The 14,132-nt window shown below is 50.2% G+C and overlaps 1 protein-coding gene across 1 annotated transcript in view; it reads left to right on the forward strand.

The window, feature by feature from the left end:
* CTTNBP2NL (CTTNBP2 N-terminal like) overlaps positions 1-14,132 on the forward strand; it is a 70,460-nt gene that overhangs the window by 24,661 nt on the left and 31,667 nt on the right. The window contains exon 2 of the mRNA XM_066600040.1: positions 7,868-7,975. Within this exon, the coding sequence (XP_066456137.1) occupies positions 7,877-7,975 (99 nt within the window). The 5' untranslated portion in view covers positions 7,868-7,876. The remainder of the gene's footprint in view (positions 1-7,867; positions 7,976-14,132) is intronic.

Genomic DNA, 14,132 nt, shown 5'->3' on the forward strand with positions numbered 1-14,132 from the left:
ACCAAAGAACATTTCAAAATGCTGTTCTGGAAGGCAGCCATCAGGTGACTGCACATACTGAATATCTGTCAGGCGCACAACGGGATCTCTGCCTGCCGCTCCGTAGCTCGCACACCAGGGCCTGACTGCCATAGATCTCTTGTACGGCCAGCTTTGTAATGACAAGAGTACATTGTGGCTCAGATCTATTAGGGACGTCCATCTAGGGGTGCGCGCACACGGCCGATAATTCTGGCCAATCTTCGGCCTGAAAATCGCACAGAAATAATGCCCATTCATTTGAGTTGGATGTATGAAAACGGGCTTCTTATTTACTCGGGTGAATACTGTGTTTTGTAAACTCTATGACCTATCCTTGTCTGATTAGTGGACGAAAATAGTGCTTGCCAGTGTCCGGTCTCTGCATCCAAGTGTGTCCCATCCAAGCTGCACCCGAAAAGGCACAAAAATTGCGTGAATATGAACCCCGTTCTTGTGAATATATACATGAGCAATGTAGTGAGGAAAAAAATTGCATGGTGCCCGATCTTTTCGCGTTCTTTGAAATACATCGCCCATTCTCAATGGGACAGTAAAACACATCGCACGGAGTGAGTGCGATTTAAAGGTTTTCCCATTGAAAACAATGGGAAACACTTGCCGATCCTCTAACGCGCATGGAAGCAGCACCGCAGGATCGTTGTGGGAGGCGTTTTTGCCAGAAAAAACGCCTCACATCGACATGAAAAGGCTCATGGCAAACGCAACAACAGGTCGAGAAACCCGGCCCGATATTGCGCCCGCATGTGTGTAGATAACCTTAGGCAGGCTTTGCACAGCCTTATTAACTATGCTGCTTGATTATGTGGGGCCTCTTGTCACACCTGCGGAAAACTGCACCGTGACGGAGCCGTTCGATTGTGTAAGTAAAACGGACACCAAGCAGGAGGTCTGTTGTTTCTGGTATATTCGGGGTAAAGAATAACGTGGTGAACGCTTTTCTTTACTCCAAAAATAACAGAAACGAACGAAACACTTGTAAAATGGACGCCAAAGGCGTACCTCTGTGGCAGTCCCCGGCAGCTTGTGGAGGTAGCGTAGTGTGCCGGCGTACCTCTGTGGCGAACCCGGGCTGCTCGTGGAGGTAGCATAGAGTCCCGGTGGACCTCTGTGCCGGACTCGGGCAGCTCGTCGATGTAGCGTAGAGTCCCGGCGTACCTCCTGTGGCGGACCCGGGCAGCTTGTGGAGGTAGCGTAGAGTCCCGGCATACCTCTGTCACGGACCCGGACAGCTTGTGGAGGTAGCGTAGAGTCCCGGCGTACCTTTGTGGCGGACACGGGCAGCTCGTGGAGGTAGCGTAGGGTCCCGGCGTACCTCTGTGGCGGACCCGGGCAGCTTGTGGAGGTAGTGTACAGTCCCGGCGTACCTCTGTGGTGAACCCGAGCAGCTCGTGGAGGTAGCGTAGAGTGTCGGCGTACCTCTGTCACGAACCCGGGCTGCTCGTGGAGGTAGCGTAGAGTCCCGGCGGACCTCTGTGGTAGACGCGGGCAGCTCGTGGAGGTAGCATAGAGTCCCGGCGGACCTCTGTGGCCGACCCGGGCAGCTTGTGGAGGTAGCGTAGAGTCCCGGTGGACCTCTGTGCCGGACTCGGGCAGCTCGTGGATGTAGCGTAGAGTCCCGGCATACCTCTGTCACGGACCCGGGCAGCTCGTGGAGGTAGCATAGAGTTCCGGTGGACCTTCGTGCCGGACTCGGGCAGCTCGTGGATGTAGCGTAGAGTCCTGGCATACCTCTGTCACGGACCCGGACAGCTTGTGGAGGTAGCGTAGAGTCCCGGCGTACCTTTGTGGCGGACACGGGCAGCTCGTGGAGGTAGCGTAGGGTCCCGGCGTACCTCTGTGGCGGACCCGGGCAGCTTGTGGAGGTAGTGTACAGTCCCGGCGTACCTCTGTGGTGAACCCGAGCAGCTCGTGGAGGTAGCGTAGAGTGTCGGCGTACCTCTGTCACGAACCCGGGCTGCTCGTGGAGGTAGCGTAGAGTCCCGGCGGACCTCTGTGGTAGACGCGGGCAGCTCGTGGAGGTAGCATAGAGTCCCGGCGGACCTCTGTGGCCGACCCGGGCAGCTTGTGGAGGTAGCGTAGAGTCCCGGTGGACCTCTGTGCCGGACTCGGGCAGCTCGTGGATGTAGCGTAGAGTCCCGGCATACCTCTGTCACGGACCCGGGCAGCTCGTGGAGGTAGCATAGAGTTCCGGTGGACCTTCGTGCCGGACTCGGGCAGCTCGTGGATGTAGCGTAGAGTCCTGGCATACCTCTGTCACGGACCCGGACAGCTTGTGGAGGTAGCGTAGAGTCCCGGCGTACCTTTGTGGCGGACACGGGCAGCTCGTGGAGGTAGCGTAGGGTCCCGGCGTACCTCTGTGGCGGACCCGGGCAGCTTGTGGAGGTAGTGTAGAGTCCCGGCGTACCTCTGTGGCGAACCCGAGCAGCTCGTGGAGGTAGCGTAGAGTCCCGGCATACCTCTGTCACGGACCCAGGCAGCTCGTGGAAGTAGCGTAGAGTCCCGGCATACCTCTGTCACGGACCCGGACAGCTTGTGGAGGTAGCATAGAGTCCCGGCGGACCTCTGTGGTAGACGCGGGCAGCTCGTGGAGGTAGTGTACAGTCCCGGCATACCTCTGTCACGGACCCGGACAGCTTGTGGAGGTAGCGTAGAGTCCCGGCGTACCTTTGTGGCGGACACGGGCAGCTCGTGGAGGTAGCGTAGGGTCCCGGCGTACCTCTGTGGCGGACCCGGGCAGCTTGTGGAGGTAGTGTACAGTCCCGGCGTACCTCTGTGGTGAACCCGAGCAGCTCGTGGAGGTAGCGTAGAGTCCCGGCATACCTCTGTCACGGACCCAGGCAGCTCGTGGAAGTAGCGTAGAGTCCCGGCATACCTCTGTCACGGACCCGGACAGCTTGTGGAGGTAGCATAGAGTCCCGGCGGACCTCTGTGGTAGACGCGGGCAGCTCGTGGAGGTAGTGTACAGTCCCGGCGTACCTCTGTGGCGAACCCGAGCAGCTCGTGGAGGTAGCGTAGAGTGTCGGCGTACCTCTGTCACGAACCCGGGCTGCTCGTGGAGGTAGCGTAGAGTCCCGGCGGACCTCTGTGGCGGACCTGGGCAGCTCGTGGAGGTAGCGTAGGGTCCCGGCGGACCTCTGTGGCGGACCTGGGCAGCTCGTGGAGGTAGCGTAGGGTCCCGGCGGACCTCTGTGGTGGACCCAGGCAGCTCGTGGAGGTAGCGTAGAGTCCCGGCGGACCCAGGCAGCTCGTGGAGGTAGCATAGAGTCCCGGTGGACCTCCGTGCCGGACTCGGGCAGCTCGTGGATGTAGCGTAGAGTCCTGGCATACCTCTGTCACGGACCCGGACAGCTTGTGGAGGTAGCGTAGAGTCCCGGCGTACCTTTGTGGCGGACACGGGCAGCTCGTGGAGGTAGCGTAGGGTCCCGGCGTACCTCTGTGGCGGACCCGAGCAGCTTGTAGAGGTAGCGTAGAGTCCCGGCATACCTCTGTCACGGACCCAGGCAGCTCGTGGAAGTAGCGTAGAGTCCCGGCATACCTCTGTCACGGACCCGGACAGCTTGTGGAGGTAGCATAGAGACCCGGTGGACCTCTGTGGTAGACGCGGGCAGCTCGTGGAGGTAGTGTACAGTCCCGGCGTACCTCTGTGGCGAACCCGAGCAGCTCGTGGAGGTAGCGTAGAGTGTCGGCGTACCTCTGTCACGAACCCGGGCTGCTCGTGGAGGTAGCGTAGAGTCCCGGCGGACCTCTGTGGCGGACCTGGGCAGCTCGTGGAGGTAGCGTAGGGTCCCGGCGGACCTCTGTGGCGGACCTGGGCAGCTCGTGGAGGTAGCGTAGGGTCCCGGCGGACCTCTGTGGCGGACCTGGGCAGCTCGTGGAGGTAGCGTAGGGTCCCGGCGGACCTCTGTGGCGGACCCAGGCAGCTCGTGGAGGTAGCGTAGAGTCCCGGCGGACCTCTGTGGCGGACCCAGGCAGCTCGTGGAGGTAGCGTAGAGTCGCGGCATACCTCTGTCACAGACCCGGGCAGCTCGTGGAGGTAGCGTAGAGTCCCGGCGGACCTCTGTGGCAGACCCAGGCAACAACTTATCGTGTAGGAAAGTAGAGCCTGTTTTTTGCTGCCCTTTAAAAGGAGTCCGCACAGAATGGGCATGTTACGGATTTGCACAGGTAAAATCCGCAGCGTTGCTTCCAAGTGCTGTGAGAGTTTTTCACATGGAATCAGATTTTTAAGCTGTGGCATCTCAAATTCTGTTGTGTCTTCTCACCAGATTTTCCATCTTCGAAGGTAAAATGTACAGTAAAATTCATGTGTGAACCTGGCCTGGGGCTACTATCCGTTTTTTTTTAGTTTGTTTTTTTTCAACTGGAATTGCATGTTCATTTGGATATTTGGGTTTTTTTGGGCATTTTTTTAGTCATGCATGCCTCTTGTCTCTTTGGTCCTTCCTTTTTTTTTCTTACCCAGAAAAGTTTGATTTTGTAAAATCCCCATAGATCCAAATAATCCATGACAAATGAGAGAAAAAAGCGGTCTGAGGGCTTTTTATACTTTACTCTTGATCTATAGCAAACATCTAGACTCAGCAACTTTTGCTGCAAAAAAAGCAAATGTACCAAAACCTGACAGAAATGTGGCACTTTTGCAGAAAAAATTGTGTGTGACACCATGTTTAGGTCTCGTTCCCACAGAATGTATTTTCACCGTATATTATGCGCACGATGTTCGTGGTGACTGGAGTCAGTGAAAGTACATTGATTGTCATCGATCCATTCACGCTTGCGAATATTCATTTCGCATAATACACGCGCAAAAAAAGAATACCGCATGTTCTGTTTTACCTTGTACTACGTCAAATAAAGCCCTTTAGTTCTCTATGGGTTGTGTATTTAACGCTGTCCATACGCAATACATTGCAACGCAGCGATTTTGAAGAAAAAAAAAAAGTCGCACTGTGCATGGCAGCAATAGCCGGCTTGTGGTACACTTGCGGCCGTGGTAATGAGCCCATTAGCTATGTTCCCATGTGACTGAATCGTGTCCCCTTCCCCACATTATTTGAAGAGATGGGATCCACACCTCAAATCTGCTGCTATAAGTGGCATGCGGCGGATCCAAAATCCACACCGCAGATTGATTTTCGCACAGATTTTCTGCAGTGTGTAGACAAGATTTTGAAAATCGCCTCCACTTTGCCGCAGATTTCCGTGACAGATTGGTCTTAGGCCACTCTCACTCACACTGCTTTTTACTGTGATTAGTGCGGTGTCCCGAGTGCCACGGTACAATGCTCCCATTGGTTTTAACCCCTTTAGTGGCACGCCCAGAAAATCTCCGGGGCTTGCTGCACTGACCATGCAGTTAAACCAAGGAAGATTTCTGTGGACAGCTCTAGTTCTGAAATGTGCAGAGCACTGAGCGGTCATCTGAAATCTACCCGGGTTTTTATTGCATTGTTGACTCATTTAAAAAAACCTGCCCTGTGAGGCATAACATGGCAATAATAAACCTGCCACTGAAGGAGTTAATGGGGCTTCTCAGACCTGCGCTCGAACGTGATTTGTAAGCACTTTTTGTTCTTTTTTAGCGCTTTTCAACGCATCTAATCACCCGTCACAATCACGTGTTGCGTTAAAAAGCCCCGTCAAACGGTGTGACATGCGTTCAAAAACGCTGCTCAAAATCGCAGTCAAAATGCTGTGATTTCGAGGTGCGTTTTCTGAACGTGTACGTGAGAGCGGCCTTATTTAGGGTGTAGAACACGGGTGGTATTTAAATTGATGGATGTTGTGGATTTTCGGCATGTTTTTATGTGCCGACAATATGTTGTGTATTGTTAGCCGGCTCGTTCGGTGACACATCTGACCGCTCCCAGATACAGATCAGAATCCTGGCATGTGCTGACTGACAGTGCGATAACAAGTTTGTTTTTGGCGTCATGCGCATGATGTTTATTCTGGGTCTGTGCTGTATTTCTGTGTGCCGCCCATCTCCTGCAGAGGATTTTCTTGCCTGGTTCTGTGTTGCGTTATGTTCTAATGGGTGCAGTATTATGGCGACTACCTTCCCAACAAGCATCGCCTCTAGATTCCGTATACAGGCAACATGGTGACTCTTCTGTGGCCACTAGCCAATATAATGTCATTCCTCTAAGGGACATTTTACACGGACCGATAAATCCCTGGAGGTGGCAATCTGGATGATTATCGTTCAGTGTGAATGCGTGACTGACTCAACGACGAACGAGCATTCATTCGCTTCTCACGTGCAGAAAACTGAACGATGACCGGCCCGGTAAACAGGCAGATGCTCATCTATGACCGACTGCCTGTTCATTGTGGATGGAGGCGGGCGGCCGGGGTGATCCCCGACCCGCTCTACCATTCACTGAGCGGTAATCGTTCCTGTGTAAAAGTATTGCTGGGATGACCTGTTTGGCATCTGCGCCCCACAAATCGCCCCCTTTTAAAATGGCGCTAAAATGCATTTTCCTCCAATTTGATATCTGGAAAACTCAGGGGGACTCAAAAATTTCTTCTCGAAAATTGAACCATAAATAACTCCAGTGTATTCCACCAGCCATTGTTGGCTCCAAGTTACTGTTTTCTAGCATCCGGGACAAGAAGCTCACCGCCAAGGCGAACGTGTATCACTGTGATTTGTGTTTTTTTTTTTTTGGTTTAATAATCTTTTTACTAAATCACCATACATTGGCTTTTGTCGTAAACTGCAGGCTTACATGAACATGCCTCCATGCACACAATGACATGCTGCATGCCACGCATCTCCATACACTGTCTTGGCATGTATTCACACATAGTGGGTAGCAGGCCATAATTTTTTTTAATTTTTTTTTTTACCTACACGCGAGTAATACGCACAGGAAAAAGAAAATTAGAGATCGGGCTCATGTCGGGTTTGAATTGCAGAAAACAAATCTCAGCATTCTCAGCTCTGTCGCGGATCCCGCAGGGACGGCTTCCATTTTAGTCACTGGAAGCAGTCCGAACCGCGGCACATCCGGAACAGTCACTGCAGACGTGCTGCGGTTCAGCGGTAAAGCAAGAGATTTGAAAGAAAAAAAAAAATTGTGCATGTGCGGCAGTGCTCCGGCCCGCGTGCCCGCCCACACCCACATAGGAGAAGACGCAAGACCCGCACAGCCCATGCAGAGGATCTGGAAGGGTAAGTAATGTCCTCTTGCCGCTGGTAGTATGGGATTCTGCTGTGGGCTCCCGCCCACAGAATCCGACCTGCCCGTGGACATGAGGCCATAGTGACAGAATACTAATTAGTGGGCTCTTGACATCGGATGTTGGGCCAACGCGCAAAGACTGTGTGAGTCCGGCCTTAGGCCAGATTCGCACATCCGTATGCTCACTGCATAGTACCCTGCTTTTGTGTGTGTAATACGTAGTAGATTTTAATCGCGCTGCTCACACAAGCCGCATGAAATACATACACAAAAAAAATTGTGCCATGAACTGTCTTGGTGCGTATTACGCGCATACATACTAAGATAGTGTATAGGGATTGTTGGCATGCAGCAAGTATGTATGTCATTGCATACTTGTTGTACGCTCACGTGTGGCACACTGGCAAACACATTTCTGTGAACCCAGACCAATTCATACAAAAGTAATATCTGGGCACTGCGCAAAAAAGCAGCTTTGTGAGCCCAGATCAAGTTCTGAGTTAATGGGCCCCGTTTATTTCACTGCTTGGCTCTATTCATTAGAACTTTTTTCATGCTGAACAGACAATAGCTTACTTTTTTACTTGTGAAGCTTTAGCTGCACATCTTATAATTTGTCTTTTCTTCCTTTTTAGGGGGACACGATGAATCTAGAAAAACTCAGCAAGCCAGAATTGCTGACACTGTTGAGCATCTTAGAAGGGGAGCTGGAAGCCAGAGAGCTGGTGATCGAGGCAATAAAGGTAGGTTCTGTGACGCCACTCACACGGGTCTTGTGGCAACCTGAAAAATAAGAAGCAGCAAATATTGGATTTTCTTAGCCGCGATCCAATGTTGGCAGATATCCGATAGCTCCTTGTCTGTCTCTGAGATGGGAGAGAACCAATAAGGCATTTATGGGCCATTCACACGGGACCATTAGCGGTCAAAATCCATTCAAACAAATCTGAGTGATGGTTGCGCAGTGTAAACGCACAGAAATCGCTTGCTATTCGTTCACAGGTTTCTAAGCAGACTTTTTAGTCCGCTTTAAAACCATTGTGGGCTGTTCGTTCTGTGTGGACGCTATCTGCTGAGCGAGATGCCGCGATGCTACGGTGAAGTCTTACTCTCAGTGTATAAGCTCTGCAGGAGCGCCGACGACCTTAGCGGTGACATCCGCACTCTTGCAGTGGTTTACCCAACACTTAGCCCGTGTAAAAGGGACATTACAATACCCATAAACATTGTGCAGTTTCTGTAGGAGCTTCTGTATCCCTCATTTCTTTCTGTTGCTCACCTGTTTGCGTTCTTTTGCTGTAAAACTGGACAAAATAGCGCTGTATGCTGCACTTATTTCATCTTATATATGGCAGCCAGCTGGTTGGAAACTGAACGGTCGGTGCTATTAGTTGCGTCACATGACTCTTCCATTTGGGCACTAGGTGCCGTTTCCTGGTCCATAATTGAGCATGAACCCGGGACCCAAAAGCACTGATGTGAACGAGCCCTTAGATGTTTTTGTGTGATCAAAATCTAATGTGTACGGCCAGCCCCAATGTTTACAGGAAGCAATGGGATACACCGGGGTCGGGGCGAAAGCCGCTGCTCTGACCCCTGGTGTAGAGGCCGATGCTTGTAATTGCAAATGCAGCTCTCATTGAAGTCAATAGGAGCAGTGCTTGTAGTTGCAGGCAGGGGTCCCATTGATTTCAAGTGCATGCAATTACAAGTACTAGCCACTACACAGGGGTCGGAGCAGCGGCTTTCGCTCCACAACCGGTGCTGCTAGGAAAACCCCTTTAACTCCAATCTTCGACTACTTGGCAAGGAGTCGTTGTCCTTCACTTCAGCTTCCATGCCTTGCACGGAGTGGATGAGTCACTTCATTGCATTCCTTACATCAGTGTACTCCGTATAATTGTCGCTCCTTATTTGTAACGCATGACTGAGCTGGCCTCGAACTGTCATTTCCCCATCCCTCTACACCTCCCTATACCGTACATGCCGCCCACACGACCCCACCGGCCGTCTTCTCCAAGGATTGTCATGCTGTCCTCCAGTGATTACTAGAATTTCTCCGGTACGTTCATACATCTTGAGCGGATGCCAGCACGATTCTGTCTGCCTGGGGTGATGTGCAGCGGAGCGCTGCCGCAGCACACTACAGATAGACTTTCTGTTCGGATTTACGGCACCTGTGACTCCAAGATAAGGAATGGTACTATCAATTTCTTTCTTTCGGCACGTCACGGTGAGCCTGCCCTAACCACATGCCCTGTGCACGCCATTCAAGGATTTGACTTCCCAATATGGGCCATTTACGGAGAGGCAGCCAAGCTCTGAGCTCTTTAGCAGGACTCTGAAAGGCTTGTGTGCCAAGATTAAACCTCTGAGCTGATTTAAATGCCTTAATAAGGGCTCAGAGCAGTAAATATTTAAATCCACTTGTTAGAAACGGAGTTTGTTTTCGTCCTGTGCTGTGATCAGCCGCAGCGGTCCTTACGTCGGTGTAGTCCGAGCCATTTCATGCAGCTGCTGACTGTTGGATGCAGCACTTTTCTATTCCTTAGACAATGCAGCCTGATACAATGTTTAGACTATAAAAAACCTTTTGTGTCTCCATGTATTATTACCATTTCACTGCCTGCGGCTTTGAAAATCCATTCGAATAGGAAGGTGTAGGTGATACTTGTACGATGTGTTCATAGCTTTAGGAGTAGGTTCATGTAATAAGATCTTATACAGGCGGGCATGGGATCCTCTTGTACCACTTCTAGTTTGGATGCAAGATCTGATACAGGCGGGCATGGAGGCTCTAGTACCCTGTTGTACTACTTCTAGCTTGGATACAAGATGTGACATGGGCGGAAGAGTATGTAGGCTCTAGTACCCTGGTGTACCGCCTCTAGCTTGGATACAAGATGTGATACGGGCAGGCACGGAGGCTCTAGCTTGCATACGAGATGTGATACGGGCGGGCATGGAGGCTCTGGTGCCCTGTTGGCTGCCTCTAGTGTGGATGCAAGATGTGATACAGGCAGGCATGGAGGCTTTAGTACCCTGTTGCACCACCTCTAGCTTGGATATAAGATGTAATATAGGTGGGCATGAAGGCTTTAGTACCTTGTTTTACCACTTCTAGCTTATATACAAGATGTGATACAGCCTGGCATGGAAGCTCTAGTACCCTGTTGTACAGCCTCTAGCTTGGATACAAAATGTGATATGGATGGGCATGGAGGCTTCAGCACCCTGTTGTACAGCCTCTAGCTTGGATGCAAGATGTGATCTTGGTGGACATGAGGCTCTAGTACCCTGTTATAATACCCCTAGCTTGGATATAAGATGTAAGATGGTCGGACATGGAAGCTCTAGTACCTTGTTGTACAGCCTCTAGCTTGGATACAAGATGTAATATGGGCTGACATGGAGGCTCTAGTACTCTCTATGCCAACTGCCACTCTTGATGAGATTTTGGGGTTACATTGAATACCCGCACAGAAATAGAACATGCCGCGATTTGTTTTCTGCGTGTGTTTTTACACGGACAAATCATGGCCGTCTGCCTAGGATTGCATTATTTAATGCAATCCTATGCAGACGGGCACGGGCGGACATTCTGCAGGAAATCCCGCTGCGGAATTTCCACCCGTGTGCAGGGGGCCTATTACTTATTTTATATTTCACTAATTATTTTTAAAGGGGTTTTCTGATATTCTTTACATTACCTTGGTTACCCCACATGACGGCTGCAGTCAATGGGAGGCTGTCATTAGTGATGTCCCTTTAAACCTACCTCCATATTAGAAGCCCACATAACAGGTTTATGATTTTGTGATTTTTATGGAGAACCAATAAAGAAGGCACCACATGGTGCTGTATGCTTTTTAAAGAAATCCCAGGGTGCTGCTCCATCATTCGGGCTGTGGAGGTTTACGAAGTGTCACCAGGCCTGCTGTCCGGGTGACGTAACCTGCCAGACTGCCAAAACGGCAGTCAGTGTATTTCTTTTATATAGTTTAGGGCACGGGAGCCCAAAATGATATACAAGTAATAATGCCACAAATTGTAATTTTTTTTTTTTTTTGTCTCCGAAAATTCTTCTAAAGAGAAGGAAAGAAGTTGTTGTAGAATCGCCACCTCTTATGTTGTGTGCTTTTTAATAAATGCGATGGAGCAGGCCAGGAAGCGGGTGGGTTCCGCAAAATAGGAAGTGTTTAGTGTGCGCGGCAGTGATTTCATCAGCATCTGGCGCTGCGGCCGGCGGGAGAAGTGACAGACAGCCAGGAAAAAGCCACAAAGACCAGTTCAGCAAAACTGAGATGTCTTTGTCATTTCTCTGCTCTGTAGTCAGATATTCTCTACGCTTCTGCTTTCCATTTCTCTGCATAGAAGCGTACAGGGTTTGTAGCCATTACTGATCATTCAGTAGGTACCCGATAATCATCCCAAAAACCACTTGTAAGGGGACATTACTTTTCTCCTCGTGTTCTGCAAGCAATATTCATAAAGTCTTCTCCATGTGATTTGGTGTGATAATGCAGTTTGCATAAATGTTGTTTACCCTTATCAGGGCAGCTGCGCAGGAGCATAATTTGCTGCATATTGCCCACATATGACAGTCGCAACGGCACGCAGCAAGTATCCAATGAGGTTACGTACGTGCTGCCGATTGCCATACACTATCTTGGTGTGTGTATGTGCTCCAAGATAGAATATGCTGCCATCTTTATTGTGGACGTTTTTTGCACAATGTGTATGATCAGCAACATGGGAACCTATGGCAGATTGGGCCCGCATGCGGAATGCGCTGCACCAGCACGGCTGTGTGAAGGAGCCCGAACTCTTCTTTTATTTTTGAAGTACTTTTGACTTTATACCTGTAACATTCAAATGCTTTTATTTTATATGATTATTTGATATCCATAAAAAAATCTATAAAAAAAACCTGAATCTCCTCTTTCAAAGTGACTACCCCAGAATCTCAGCGTGTTTTCCCAGGGCCCAGTACACTGCCAACTTGGTAGAACATGCTGCCCAATGGCTATGTACACTTACTATGCAAGTCAGTCTTGTGTTTTCTAGTAGGTGACCATAAAAGAAAAGATGGAGCAAACCCATCAAAAGTCTGAGTACCATGTGTAAGCTCAGGGCCCAGAAGCTCTGAAGAGGGTTAGCAAAGACGAGTGCTAGAGGTGTTGCCGACTAGGTGGACCCACCAAATACTGGGCGGACTAGATATGCGGAAATAAAGAACTAGTACCTTGGCGCAACTCTCTAGTGGAGAAGTAATAGGATAAATGTCAGGCTTTTTTGTTTTTATTTATGTATACGCATTTCGGGGTGAACCCCTTCATCAGTCATGCTGGGGGTCATATTGTAACTGGAAATGTGAGCAGGATACTGAAACCGGGAGCGGGGAGACTCGGGATGGTGACCACTTCTCCTTCCCTGTGTCGCCATCCTGATTCTCCCCGTTCCTGGTGTCACTACCTTGCTCGTTTGGGCATTTACTTCCAGCTACATGTAATGTACCTGCTAGCCGGACTGATGAAGGGTTTTACCTAGAAACACGTATATATGGTTGGTTTTAATATACCTAAATAAATAAAAGTCTGATATTTTATCCTATTGCCTTTCAGCTCTTTACTGGGGAATTATGCCAGCATACTGGTTCTATGTCTTCTGACTCCTTTCCTTTTATTTAGCTTGTGGTCCTTCTATTCAGCCCAAGTGACGATCGCACCTCCAACAGTCGTCTTATGATCTAAATCATTGTGTCATTTTTCTTTTTGCATACGTTCCTCCATTGGTGCATCGCAGAGGTAGTCCGGTGCTAATAGTTGCGTCACAGCTACAGCCGAACAACACCAGACAAGGTGGAGTAGCTTTATCAGTAGAGGAAGTAGGGCATTGGCTGCCATGTGCATTAAGGAGAGCTAAACCGTGCCTGCATGGTATCTCTGCCAGGAAGAGTAAAAGAGCCGCTATGAATAGTGGTAAACAACTACACATGCTTCTCCTGTAAGAAAGATCTCCCGTAAAACGTATTCCTTGGCACCAGGATTAACCCTTTCCAACCCCCACTGTCTGACGTCTAAAGACATTATGATGTAAGGCTGTACAGCTCCGATGTTGGAAGACAGCCATCAGGGTTCTCTTACTGTATATTGCCAGCCTCTCTGCTGTAGGAGCCTATCCAACATGTCACCTCATGCAGTACTGGCTTTAGCCAGCAGATAGCGCCATTATATAATGGCAGAAAAAGAGTAAGCCCCCTAGGAAAACCAGGATACAAATTGGAGTGGAAAGGTTTAAAGCAACAAGCTGCCATGGAGTATTTGGTGCGGTGGAGGGGAGGATGGAGGGGCATTGCCAAAAAAACTTTTCAAATGTGAAACATTTCTATCTGCAAGCATTCAATATTTTACAAATGGGGCACAATAAGTTGCGATTTGATATTCTGTGAACACTACGTTACACTAAGGCCTCATGTCCACGAGGAAAATCGGGCCCGCTACGGATTCTACATGGAGAATCTGCAGCGGGTCCCTCCTGCCCCGCGGACATGAGCGCTGAAAATAACAATAAATAAGAATAAACTCACCTCCCATCCGCTCCGTTTCTTCTCTTCGCGGCGGCGTCATCTTCTCTCGTCGCGGCCGGATCTTCATTCTTCGGCTTGGCGGATGTGCATGATGACGTCGGTGACGTGCCCCGCGCATGCGCCGGGCCGAAGCAAAATGATCCGGCCGCGACTGAGAGAAGATGGCGCGGCGCCGAAGAGAAGAACCGGAGCGTGTAAGTAAAATATGATTTTTGTGTCCCGCGGATCCGGACGGCTTCCATAGGCTTCAATAGAAGCCCGCGGGAGCCGTCCCCGCGGGAGACCCGCATAAAAATGGAGCATGGTCCAGA

This window comes from Eleutherodactylus coqui, chromosome 4 (assembly GCF_035609145.1).
Source record: "Eleutherodactylus coqui strain aEleCoq1 chromosome 4, aEleCoq1.hap1, whole genome shotgun sequence".
Classification (NCBI taxonomy): Eukaryota; Metazoa; Chordata; class Amphibia; order Anura; family Eleutherodactylidae; genus Eleutherodactylus; species Eleutherodactylus coqui.